We start from the raw sequence: 12,432 nt of genomic DNA on the forward strand, positions 1-12,432 counted from the left end.
CTATTTTAGATCTCAATGAAATCGCCCAAAATTGATTTTAGTCAAGCTTACTAATTGAAATGTAAAATACAAGCCAATTGAGGTTTAAGTTTAGAGATTTTCTGATTGAGAGTTAAAACCATTTGGCACGGTGAGCACTGTAGGTAAAGTATACCTACGTATAATAAGGCCATTTCCATTTATATATATATATATATTTTTATACATAAATATGTGCTTCTGAAACCTAACTTCATTGATTTATACGAAATAACCCATTGTTCTCTAATGTCAAAAGCTAGCATATTGTCTTTTTATGTATATAATTTGTTGTCTAATAATTGTATATAGGGTATATATATATTTTTTTCTTCTGTTTGATTGTCTATCAATTCCTTATAAATAAATAGAACAAGAGTCAACAATACTTTTTTTTTTTTTAAAAAAAAAAGAAAAGAAAATAGATGAATCCTTTTAAATTACATTACTTGATATGTTAATCTTATTCTCGTTCTTTCTTTATACCTTTTGCTTGACTCAAACTAGTTCAGAAAGATTATATTTGTGGGCGTCTTCTTTTATCTTTTCTAGAACAAGCAAAACAGAATGTGAAGGTTTCCTTGAGGCTGTGAGTTGTGGAAACACTATTTGGAAACCATTTGAAGCCTTCTCGACCCAGAATATAAAGGATGATTTAGACATAGAAACTGCCTCCTTTAGTACACCGATTCAAGCCTATTATCCTATCTTTCTGCCAGCTTTGAGTGAAAAAATGTCTTCATCTCAAGAATTACTAACAGTCAGCAATAAACTAAATTCTAATCAACAACAATATAAAAATACTTCTAAAACAGAACCACTTCAATCAAAGAAACAAACACTCTCAATAACAAAGCGCATTGCTAAATTGTTTATATTTCAAAAATATGTCAACAAGAAGAGATATGCATCATCAATGACTAAAGGTGATGATCATCGTTTATCCTCTGACATTTTATTCCCTGGAGATCAAAGGACATCTTTAGAAACTTCGGTAGCTAAGGAACAAAATAAAGTGTTGGTCACGCATCCCATATCTTGTGCCACTCAAGAAAGCTTAGCTACTACTTTAAAAAAGAAGCCGAAGCCAAAAAAGAAATCAGAGTCCTTCGTATTTAGAGGAGGAGGAGAAAAGCTTTCGAAATTCAAAAAGTTTTTTAAATACAAAAAGCTTTCGTGTCTTGACAATTCCTTCTTCAAATCTCTTTCAAGTAATAATAAAGAAAAAAAGAGGCGGCAAGTATCGTTAAAGAGAGAAATACAGAGAGTAAACAGAGAGACAAGCGAGCATATGGCAATGCAAAAGATTATAGGTCAAATCAATGAAAGAGAAAAGCTTATGTCAGAGATGTGGAAAGAGCAACAATTAAAAGATAAAATAATGGAAAAAGAAAAAAAAAGATCTCATAATTTGTTAGATAAATTTTATCATGAAGGAGAAAGTGTATAGAAACAAAAAAAAAATCTTCCTCTATTATAATTTATTGCCGTTTAATAATAAACTATTTTTTAACTTTGTAAAGTTGAAAATGCCATACCAAACTCATAAGGCATTGATATATCTTGTTCAATACAGATAGCTTTGATTGAGGCATAATGATGAATCTACAAGAAAATAGAGTTACTATTCATGTATATTATCTTTTATGATCCATAATACTTTTTTTTTCTTTTACCGCATGAATGCAACAATACAATAATTCTCTTCCAAACGATGAATTAAACGTATATTTTTGTTTATCATTTGAGTCAATAACGGCTAACAAAGTCAATTCTTTTTCTAAAGGAACGAGGAAACTTTGTTCTTTAATTTTTTTTTGTAACTCTTTAAGGTTATTTATGGCAATACGTCGTTCTGTTTCTGACGGATTCTATATAGGAGTAATTACAATGAACAACTTGAGGTCTAATAAATATAAATATGTAACTTACATTAGGTTTTCGCAAATCATAGTTTACTATCGATAGATCTTCAGGTTGCTTATACAATAACTTGAAATGATCGTAAACATGTCTATAGTGTTAAGACTCACATTAATAATGATCACTATACTAGCATTCTATCTAAAATGCAATACCTAATATGTTTACCAATAGTTCCGCCAGCCATTACCTTTGAAATAAAAGTATATTGCTTATCATTCAATCTATTTATTAAATCAATTGATTGTTGTATAACGTCAACAGCCATATGAACTATTTGTTCATTTTGTTGTTGTTGTTGTTGCTGCTGCTGCTGATGTCCTTCTTCTAGAGTGGATGAATTAGAATTGAGCATAGTGGACATGATAATTATGTATATATATAAAAAAAAAAAAAGTAAAAGAAAGAGAAAAAAAGGAAGGGAAATCGATATTAGAAATATAGCTGAATTTATCATCACATAATAATGATTCTGAAATAATTCATCTGATATTTATTTAGTATAGCTTTCATGTCTTTTTTTTTTTCTTGCATAAATATTATACATAATGGTCATCATCATATTACGTAATAATAGAATATTACATAATACAAAAGGGTTATAATAATAGTAGTATGTTGTCTTGATTGTCCATGTTCTTCAATTAAATAGTCATCATTTTATTTTTGTATGTGCTTAACATTAGCCAATCAAATTTAACGACGTAGAATTTTAGCAGGACTCCTGTTTTGGCTATTTCTTTTCTACTAATTTCTTTCTATTTTATTTTATTTTATTTTATCATTTTTTTTTTTTTTTTTTTTTTTAACAAAGAAATAGAACAATGAAGTTTAGTTTAGGAAGACATTTACCTAAACTAACCATAACAGTGGTGTTTTTAACTTCGATAGCTTTTGCTATGAAGTTTGAAGACTTCAAGACATGTTCTCAATCTGGATTCTGTAGACGAAACCGAGCCTATGCAGATGAGGCTACTTTAGAAACATCCCCTTATACCTTAATCAAAGATTCCGTTAAATTATTAAACAATAAAATCTCTGCAGATATCAAAAATACAGAAACAGATATTATTCTGACTTTAGATTTGACTGTCCTTCAAGATAATACAGCACGCGTTCGTATCAATGAAAAACTACCCATTAAACCTCGTTATGATGAACATGCTCTCTATACACTTGTAAAGGAGCCTCAAGCTGGAAAGGTGATGCTATTTGATAAGGCTGATGATGGTGTTGTATCAATTCAAATGGATGCAACACGTAAAATTATTATCTTTCCTCACCCTGTTCGTATTCAATTCCTTGTAAACGACGAGCCTGTCATTACTTTTAACGACCGTGGTTTCTTTAATTTCGAGCATTTGCGTACAAAAGAGTCCTATAAGCCAAAGATGATTGAAAAGAAGAACGATGATGGTACTGTAGAAATGGTGGAGGCTGAAACAGAAAAGGATTTATGGGAAGAGACATTTAAGACTTGGACAGATCCTAAACCTAATGGTCCTGAATCAATTGGTTTAGATATCACTTTTCACAATTTTCCTCATGTTTATGGTATTCCTGAACATGCTACAAGTCTTTCTTTGAAGGAAACTCGTGGTAATCATGATGGTGCTTACACAGATCCTTATCGACTTTATAATACAGATGTTTTTGAGTACGCTTTAGATAGTCCTACTTCACTTTACGGAGCTGTGCCTCTTATGGTTGCTCATCGTAAAGGTTTATCAACTGGTATTTTTTGGATGAACCCCTCTGAGACATGGATTGACATTGTAAAAACTAATACTGAAGGTTTAAAGGTATTTTTTTTTTCATTGTTAAACATAAAATGATAGCCTTTTTTAAATCTTTTTTTTTTTTTTTTTTTTTTTTTTTTTTTTTTCAGGGCGCTGTTCAAAAGGTATTTAGTTCAAACAAAAACCAAGCAACTTCAACTCAGACTCATTGGATCTCAGAAGCTGGTGTACTTGATGTCTTTGTCTTCTTCGGTCCCTCTACTAAAGATGTACTTCACCAATACAGCACATTAACAGGTAAACCAGCTATGCCTCAAATGTTTGCCGTTGGTTATCATCAATGCCGTTGGAATTACATCAATCAAAGAGATGTTTTAGAGGTTGATAGACAATTTGATGAGAATGACATGCCTTATGATGTGATTTGGCTCGATATTGAATATACTGATGATAAAAAATATTTTACTTGGGACTTGCCTAAATTTCCCAACTCAATTGAAATGGAAGAAGTCCTTGATAACAAGGGCCGTAAGTTGGTAACCATTATTGATCCTCACATCAAACGAGCTCCCAACTATTATGTTTGTGACGAAGCTAAAGACAAGGGCTTATTTGTTAAAAGACCTGATGGATCTGATTATGAAGCCTGGTGTTGGCCAGGACAATCGTCATGGGTTGATTTTGTTCACAAAGAATCTTACGACTGGTGGAAAAAGCAATTTCGCTTTGATAAATTTAAAGGAACTCGTGGTAACGTTCATATTTGGAACGATATGAACGAACCTTCTGTTTTCAATGGACCTGAGATCACTATACAAAAAGAAATGATTCATGATGGTCGCTGGGAAAATCGTGTCCTTCATAATTTGTATGCCTTTTTATCTCATTCTGCTACTGCTGATGGTGTACGTGAGCGTATTACTGATACTGAATCGCAAAAGCGTCCATTTGTTTTATCACGCGGTTTTTATGCTGGTGTTCAACGTGTGGGTCCTATCTGGACAGGTGATAATATAGCTAACTGGGAGTCTCTTCGCTATACAAACCCTATGATTTTAGGTAATAGTATGGGTGGTGTTCCCTTTACAGGTGCAGATGTTCCTGGTTTCTTCAATAACCCTACACCTGAACTTTTGACACGTTGGTATCAAGCAGGTGCTTATCAACCTTTCTTCCGTGGTCATGCTCATATTGATACTAAACGACGTGAACCTTATTTGTCAGCTGAGCCATACAAATCCATCACACGCGATGCTCTCCGTGAACGTTATGCACTCTTATCCTACTGGTATACCCTATTTTATGACGCCTACAAAAATAGTACACCTATGATGCGTCCCATGTTTATGGAATTCCCTGATGATGAAACTGTATTTGATATGGATGACCAATTTATGGTAGGTGAATCCATTCTTGTTAAGCCGGTAACTACTGAAGGTACTGACAAGGTTGAGATTTATTTCCCTGGAAATGAACCCTGGTATAATACCAAGACCTTCATCACAGTTGCTGCTACTAATGGATGGCAGACTGTAGATGCGCCTTTGGACACCATTCCTGCTTATTACCAAGGCGGTCACATCATACCTCGTCGTGAACGTATTCGTCGCAGTTCTCCAGCTATGCGTTTAGATCCCTTTACCTTAATTGTAGCTAAGAGCCAAAAAGGGGATGCAGTGGGTACACTCTATATGGATGATGAAGAGACTTATGCTTTTGAAAAGGGAGCTTATACGCATACTCAATTTGTATTTGATGGTCAAACATTACAATGTAGTAGTTTACATGAGGATCCTACCTCTTCTAAAGCGAAAGAATTTGCTCAGTCAATTAGTAAAGTACGTGTTGAGCGTATTCGTATCTTGGGACAAAAGCAAAAGCCTTCAAGTATCACAATCAAGAATTCACATGGTACTACTCCAGGTGAATTTGAATATGATGAAGAAAACAAGGTTGTTGTCATTAAGGATCCTAAGGTATCTGTTACTCAATGTGACTGGTCTATTATTATCAACTAAACAAACATAATAATAAAAATAAGAAGAAAGAAAGTGTTTTGTTTTTGTTTTTTTTTTTATTGTTAGCTTGAATATCATTACCTATTTTTTTTTTTTTTTTGATCTCATGCTTTGATTTATTAATTTCTTTCAAACAGTATGAAAATCCTAATTTAAAACGCCGTTATGATCGTGACTCTTAATTGGATTAAATTTTTTAAAGAAATGTGGCTTAGCAGTTGGACCCTAAACACCATTCTGCTCTGTAAAAAAAATTTTGCTCCTTCTCTTTTTTTCTTACTGAATTTCAAGCATGTCTACTTTCGAAAAGGTATTAATCGTCAAATGACATTATACTGTTCATTACAATTTATGAACAAAGAATATATATACACATACATACATACATACATATTTATATATGGCAAGTTTATTGAATGATATTTTATCTCTTACAAAAAAAAAAAAAAATAGACTCTCGTTATTGATGGTAAAGGTCACTTGTTGGGTCGCTTGGCTAGCATTGTCGCTAAGCAAGCCCTCAATGGTCAAAAGATTGTCGTCGTTAGATGTGAAGCCTTGAATGTTTCCGGTGAATTCTTCCGTAACAAGTGTACGTATTTTTTTTTTCTTTTAAAAAAATTGACAGAAGCGTAATATATACACGTAAACATAATTACATTTGCCAATGCACACAAATGCACAATTATATACATGTAATTCGGTAATGATGTCAATTTCAAAGTTACTAAAAAAATAGAGGAGAGTAAAAAAAAAAAGGAGACACAACAAGCAAAAACAATTCAACCTGATATATAATGAAGAAAAAAAGGCAACACAATGAAAGGAATCATGAGTGATAGTCGATTTTATATTTCTACTTTTATTGGTTAAAATAAGCAACAGAAAAAAAATATGTGTATAAATGTGTGCATGTGTATTTGTGTTGTATATATTACGTGATAAAGATATTGAAAAAAATGGATATGATAAACTAATTTTTTCTTTTGAAATATTATAGTGAAGTACCACGCTTACCTTAACAAGCGTTGTGTCGTCAACCCCCGTCGTGGTGCTTTCCACTTCCGTGCTCCTTCTCGCATCTTGTACAAGGCCATCCGTGGTATGATCCCCCACAAGACTGCTCGTGGTGCTGCTGCCTTGGACCGTATCAAGCTTTTCGAAGGTGTTCCTGCTCCCTATGACCGCATGAAGCGTATGGTTATTCCTGATGCTCTTCGTGTCCTCCGTCTTAAGCCCGGACGTAAGTACACCACCATTGGCCGTATTTCTCACGAAGTTGGCTGGAAATACCAAGATGTTGTTGCCAAGCTTGAAGAGAAGCGTAAGGCTAAGTCTGCTGCTTACTACCAACGCAAGACTGCCCTTGCTGCTATCCAAAAGAAGGCTGTTGAATCTAAGGCTGATGCCCTCAAGGATGTTAACTCTGCCATTGCTGCTCTCGGTCACTAAATATCATTAAAAAAAAAAAGAAAGAAAAGACTTTCATTATGTTATAAACAAATAAATTTTTTTTTTTTGATATTGTAAAAGGAAATAATTATTTATGTAAAAATGATAAACAATAACTAAAGATTTCATAAACCCATTGAAATAATGTTTGGTGTTCAGATGTTGATTGCTTTCTGGGTATATCGGTTACTTTGTAGCCATGTTTTTGAACATCTTTTATATTTGGTAGAGATTTCAAAATGTCCCGAATTAGCTTATCATCTAATTCAGGACTCATTCTCCAAATAAGTATCGATTCCGGTTGCTCACATACTGTGTCAATATCAATTGCTACAGTATCATTAATATCATCTTGATAGATGTTTTGCATACATAAAACACCACGTAAAAGTCGAATATAGGCATCCATGGCATCTTCATTATTCTGAGTTAGGAGGAATTCGTTCATTGACCATTCTGCAATTGACTGAGGATGCTCAAGTTGGTATTTTAATAATCCTGTAAGCCCACGCAAGAATGGTACAGAACCTAAATCAGAACCATAATCTTCAACAAATTGCTTCACAAGGGCTAATCGATGTTTACTATTAAGCGTAAGCAATGTCAAGGGCTGTTGTAAAAGTTTATTCAAGTGTTCTTTAAGGGCCTTTTGACGATTGCTATGCCATTTGGTTCGAATTTTACTTTTTTCATTGAATAATAATGTTAATTCTTCAGAAGATAAAGTGAACTGTAGCTCATCAGGTTTTGATTGTTGAATTGCACAACCTAATTGTTGGAGTTTTTGTTGATAGTCTTCACGTAGTGTGGTCCAAGAATACAAAATAAGACCTGTGTCATCGTGCTGAGGTATTTTGCAGCCCTCGAAAAATAAAACAAAGTCGTTAGCATCAGGATCGTTGTTGAAGGCCTTTGTGCAAATGTCATTCCAAAATTGAATAGATGAAGATGATAAGGAAGACATTTTTCTCTGTATAAATTCTTAAAAAAAAAAAAAAGAAAAGAAAAAAAAAAAGGAGTATGACATTGCACAAAAGTAAAAAATCATGTGAAAATTAGTTACTAAACAAAACAAAGTTGATAATATTTGTTCTATTTATGATCGATTCATATATGCAAAATACCATTTATTTTCAATACTTCAAACATTATTTTAAACAAGTTTATAAAGTAATTTCTTTCATAACTGCTACATGTAATTTGTCCATAAAAAAGTATCCCTTTTGAGCGAAAATTACACACGCATAACCACTCGAACTATATAGGAATAGATCTCTGCAATTATTTTGAAGAAACGATTTTTCATGAGAGTTGAATATAGTATTTGGAACTAATTTATTGTTTTCTTCTTGGTGAAATATGTGTATATCTCCCATTTCCCATTTGTAAATAAGAAAATAAAAAGAATTCCCAATATTTTCTTGGTTTACTATATTTTAAAAATTATAGTGAGAATACACTTATTACGAATCAAGTACTTTGTTAGTTCGAAGATATTGCAATATATGCTTCACTTCAACCAATATTTGCATAGTCAACTTTTTGTATTTTATATCTCACTCTCAATAAGATTTTGGAACCACTTTGACTTGTCTAAAAGCCCTAAATCGAGTCATAACGTACATTTAGTCCTATGAGTCTTTTGTCTCTCTTTTCTTCTTCTTCTTTTTTGAAGGAAAAGGGTTTTGATAAATAACAATATTTCGGTTTAAATATACATCTCATTTATGATACATTTGCTGCTATCTATCTCAGATATATATGATAGAGAATATAAATTTCATTTACTCATTTATTCATTTTTGAAATTCTTATGTCAACAAAGAGTCAAAGAATCAGAAAGCTTAATATAGAAGCGATATCCTTTCATACATATTATAATATTCTTGAACAATCTGAATATTTTTGAAAGATTTCTTAGTGATAATGATAGAGTTAATTACTGTAGTTACAAAAAAAAAAAAAAAAAAAAAAAAAAAAATGGCGTACATAATTGAAAAAGATTAGCGTAATTTTTTTTTAACTCTCTTTCTTTACAACATTTAAGAAGATGAACATTATTTTTGAAGACGGTTTAGGAAATCAACATGACATGGAAGGAAATGAAGTGATAGAGTTTCAAATGGAGGTTGATAATGAGATGTATCCAGTCGAAAGCGTAACTGATTACGACCGTTATACAGGGTTGAAGCCTCCCGAGAAAAAAAAAATAAAAACGAAAACTGAAACATCATCAAACGACAAAAAGCAAACGAATAAGGGAACAAAAGTATATAAACACTATAAGGATACGGAGAAAGAGAAGCTTTTTTATCTTGTCGAGGAAAAAGGGATGAGCATTTGTGCTGCTGTGATGTTTCTTAATATCAATGTTTGCACAGCACAGGGCTGGGCGACCAAGAACAACAAAGCTCCTCAAGAGCACATTCAAAGAGCTACGGGCAGCGGAAGACCAGTGGGTAGACCACCAATCTTAACTGACGAGCATAAGAACTTCATGATTGAATGGGCAGACGAAAACACCGACTCCATTACATTAGACGATATATTTAATGTATTGACTGATAGGTTTGGCAAACTCAATATCAGTAAAAGCGGCTTTAACAAATTTGTAAAGGAGAAATGTAGAATTACATTCAAGCAGGCACGTTTACAATCAGTAGAGAGAAACAGTCCTGAAAAAAATTGAAGAGTGTCCTCAGTAGGTAAAAAAAAAGGGTGGAAATAGATATAGACTTTACCAGCAATTGTGTGTTTATTGATGAAGCTGCTTTTCATATCAATCTTAGAAGAAACTTCTCTTGGTCCAAAGAAGGTAATCATGCGATTGTGAAAGTACCCAAAACGAGAGCAAAGACCACTATCATTTTAGGTGTAAATTCCTCCTTCTGGTACCGTGAATATCTGTGTAAGAAGACCACGAGCGTTGCCTCCATCAAAAAAAGAGAAAAGCAGTAGGAGAATTCACTTCAAAAGTGAGCAGTAACAATGGTGCAGTTACTGGGCATTACTTTAATTTTATCAATAGTGTTTTGGATGTAATGGACCGTCATGAGGAATTTAAAGGTCATTATCTGATAATGGACAATGCTCCTATTCATAAACACCAAGGCATTCAAAACCTTATTGAGAGCCGAGGCTATAAGTGCGTATATCTGCCCCCTTATTCGCCTGAGCTTAACCCCATCGAGCAATTTTGATCGGTTTGTAAAAGCAAACTTAAAAGAGAGCAGCTTTTGGAAGAAACATTGACTTTAAAAATTGCAGACGCTTGCAATAGAATATTGTATAGTGATCTTTGAGAATTTTGTAATTATTCTGCTTCCAAGTTTGAAGATTGTCTTAATCGTAAACCTATCTAATAAATTTGTGCATTTTACGTATGCTTGACTAGTGCTATTTTTTTTTTTTTTTTTTTTTTTTTTTTTTTTTTTTTTTTACAGATGTGCTAAGCTTTTTTTTTGAAAAAATGCGCGAATAATTTTTCCGTTTGGTGTACACAAGATTGTTCTGAGACATGTATAAAATTTTATGCAAATACTAAAGAGCTGTGATTGGCTTAAAGTTGGGACTGTTGTAGCCCCTTTTTTGCATCATGTTTTTGATTTTTTTTTATCTCATTCTTGAACGTCATGAATGATGACAAGCTTACATATGGCCAGGCATGTTGCCTTACTCTTGGTCTGCCACCTAGTAATGAAAACCGGAAGAAAGCTAAAGCTTACTTTGAAACAAGTCTATTAGACGTTTGCTATATTAGTTCCTTAGGTGCGAGGCATCCAATTGCGATTGGTAAAGACGTCATGGACCGCGATCCTTTCACCTTTCAATCATTTATCGACACCCGTCCTTCAAGCCCTACACATATGCTTGGAGATTCATAAAATTATCCAGCCGACGACCAAATTGACTACGTTACTGAAATGCCAGCTTGTGATCTTTTACCTGTATCCAAAGCTAGCGTTTTGCATGTTCTCAAGCAAAACATGTCTACCATTGAACCAGAAAACAAGGAACGATATGAAAAACTGTTTGTATGTAGGGATGTATTGAAAGAGATCTTGAAAAAATACTTTGAAGAAGCCCGTATCTCGCTTCCTCAAGTGGATCAATGGCTTGGAAGTGATGAATCGTTTGGCAGAAGTATTCAATTATCATTAGAAGGTATTAAAAAGCGTGGTCGCTGGCTCTGGGTACTAAAAAAAGAATATCGTATCTCGATGAATGTGCATTCTTCTTATAAACTCCACGTTCAAGGACCAGCAATCGTGGCAATTGGATATGTGCGAAAATCTTATAGTAACGAATCTCACACTACTCAGGTACAACTTTTACAACAAATGATAAATAAATTGCGCTCTCGATGTTTGGCTTGGAAGGTGTTCGTGTCACCTCGTTGTAATGCGTCAGTGAACTTGGAAAAACGCGACGTGGGTAGTTCTATTGACAACATGTATAAAGAATTGGACCACTGTGCTGGAACAATGCAAGACTTGATTCATCTCCTACGCACAAACACAGAGCCTATCCGTTTAATTATTATTGATTACGCCGGCCTTTCTACTGATTTCGCTGATATTCAAGCATTATTTGAAAAGTACAAGCAACTTGTTGAAATTATGGTTGATTTAGATTTCGGATTTGATTTAATATCACGACAAGACATCTTGAATGATAATGGCGTATCTTCAAAGTTCAATTACCATGTTGGTTCTAAAAAACGAAGTCATAGCATAATTTGATTTGATCTGTGATCCACTTTTTAGAGTATAATATTTTTTTTTTCTCTTCCATTAAATATCGAACTTCTATTTATCGATTATTCCCAAGGAATAAAATACATCTTTTTTAAATTATACTATTGAACAGAATAATTTTAAAATTTATATGCATCTTTATAAAAAGCTTTTGGCTACTTCTTGATCAACGACGATTTTTAAAGCAGTATTCAGAAAATCAAGAAATGTCCTAAAATTAAACAATTTTTTTTTTATTTTTCTTTCTATTCTCATATTTTAATTGGTCACTGTCTGAAATTCTAATTTATTTAAAAGATTTGGTGGTAACTATAGCGAACAAAGCATATAAATTATACGAATACATATTTGTATATATATTATTTGTTGGTATAAAGGGAAGCTGGATATCATGCGTACATTTTAAAATACTTATTCATTTTACATTTTTATTCTGATTTTTACGCTAATTAAATATGAATATTCATTCATTTAGTAGATACGTAGGAAAATAATAGTTAAATAAAAATAAATCAAATTTTATTT

The 12,432-nt window shown here is 33.0% G+C and overlaps 7 protein-coding genes across 7 annotated transcripts; 5 read left to right on the forward strand and 2 right to left on the reverse strand.

Annotated features, from left to right (window-relative positions):
• Positions 1-472: 472 nt before the first annotated feature.
• On the forward strand, positions 473-1,468 carry BX663DRAFT_586938 (uncharacterized protein; the record flags this gene model as incomplete). The annotated part of the gene is made up of 1 exon (XM_051532248.1): positions 473-1,468. One exon carries the CDS (start codon positions 473-475, stop codon positions 1,466-1,468), a length of 996 nt encoding a protein of 331 aa, XP_051384111.1.
• A 59-nt stretch (positions 1,469-1,527) lies between these two features.
• Positions 1,528-2,296, reverse strand: BX663DRAFT_431818 (uncharacterized protein; the record flags this gene model as incomplete). Its single annotated transcript, XM_051522888.1, has 4 exons — positions 1,528-1,623; positions 1,695-1,889; positions 1,951-2,032; positions 2,097-2,296. The coding sequence occupies 4 exons, from the start codon at positions 2,294-2,296 to the stop codon at positions 1,528-1,530; spliced, it is 573 nt and encodes a 190-aa protein (XP_051384112.1).
• Positions 2,297-2,840: 544 nt separating this feature from the next.
• BX663DRAFT_432216 (glycosyl hydrolases family 31-domain-containing protein) lies at positions 2,841-5,698 on the forward strand (the record flags this gene model as incomplete). Its single annotated transcript, XM_051522912.1, has 2 exons — positions 2,841-3,743; positions 3,830-5,698. 2 exons carry the CDS (start codon positions 2,841-2,843, stop codon positions 5,696-5,698), a joined length of 2,772 nt encoding a protein of 923 aa, XP_051384113.1.
• A 269-nt stretch (positions 5,699-5,967) lies between these two features.
• BX663DRAFT_504067 (60S ribosomal protein L16) lies at positions 5,968-7,235 on the forward strand. Its single transcript, XM_051526860.1, has 3 exons — positions 5,968-6,008; positions 6,152-6,290; positions 6,699-7,235. Exons 1-3 carry the CDS (start codon positions 5,991-5,993, stop codon positions 7,148-7,150), a joined length of 609 nt encoding a protein of 202 aa, XP_051384114.1. The 5' UTR covers positions 5,968-5,990; the 3' UTR covers positions 7,151-7,235.
• On the reverse strand, positions 7,159-8,134 carry BX663DRAFT_451708 (uncharacterized protein). Its single transcript, XM_051523762.1, has one exon. It carries the CDS (start codon positions 8,112-8,114, stop codon positions 7,239-7,241), a length of 876 nt encoding a protein of 291 aa, XP_051384115.1. The 5' UTR covers positions 8,115-8,134; the 3' UTR covers positions 7,159-7,238.
• A 2,613-nt stretch (positions 8,135-10,747) lies between these two features.
• Positions 10,748-11,305, forward strand: BX663DRAFT_504073 (uncharacterized protein). Its single transcript, XM_051526861.1, has one exon. It carries the CDS (start codon positions 10,783-10,785, stop codon positions 11,032-11,034), a length of 252 nt encoding a protein of 83 aa, XP_051384116.1. The 5' UTR covers positions 10,748-10,782; the 3' UTR covers positions 11,035-11,305.
• A 269-nt stretch (positions 11,306-11,574) lies between these two features.
• BX663DRAFT_504074 (uncharacterized protein) lies at positions 11,575-12,078 on the forward strand. Its single transcript, XM_051526862.1, has one exon. The coding sequence runs from the start codon at positions 11,602-11,604 to the stop codon at positions 11,890-11,892; it is 291 nt and encodes a 96-aa protein (XP_051384117.1). The 5' UTR covers positions 11,575-11,601; the 3' UTR covers positions 11,893-12,078.
• Positions 12,079-12,432: the final 354 nt, after the last annotated feature.

This window comes from Cokeromyces recurvatus (assembly GCF_025118155.1).
Source record: "Cokeromyces recurvatus strain NRRL 2243 chromosome Unknown BX663scaffold_8, whole genome shotgun sequence".
NCBI lineage: Eukaryota > Fungi > Mucoromycota > Mucoromycetes > Mucorales > Mucoraceae > Cokeromyces > Cokeromyces recurvatus.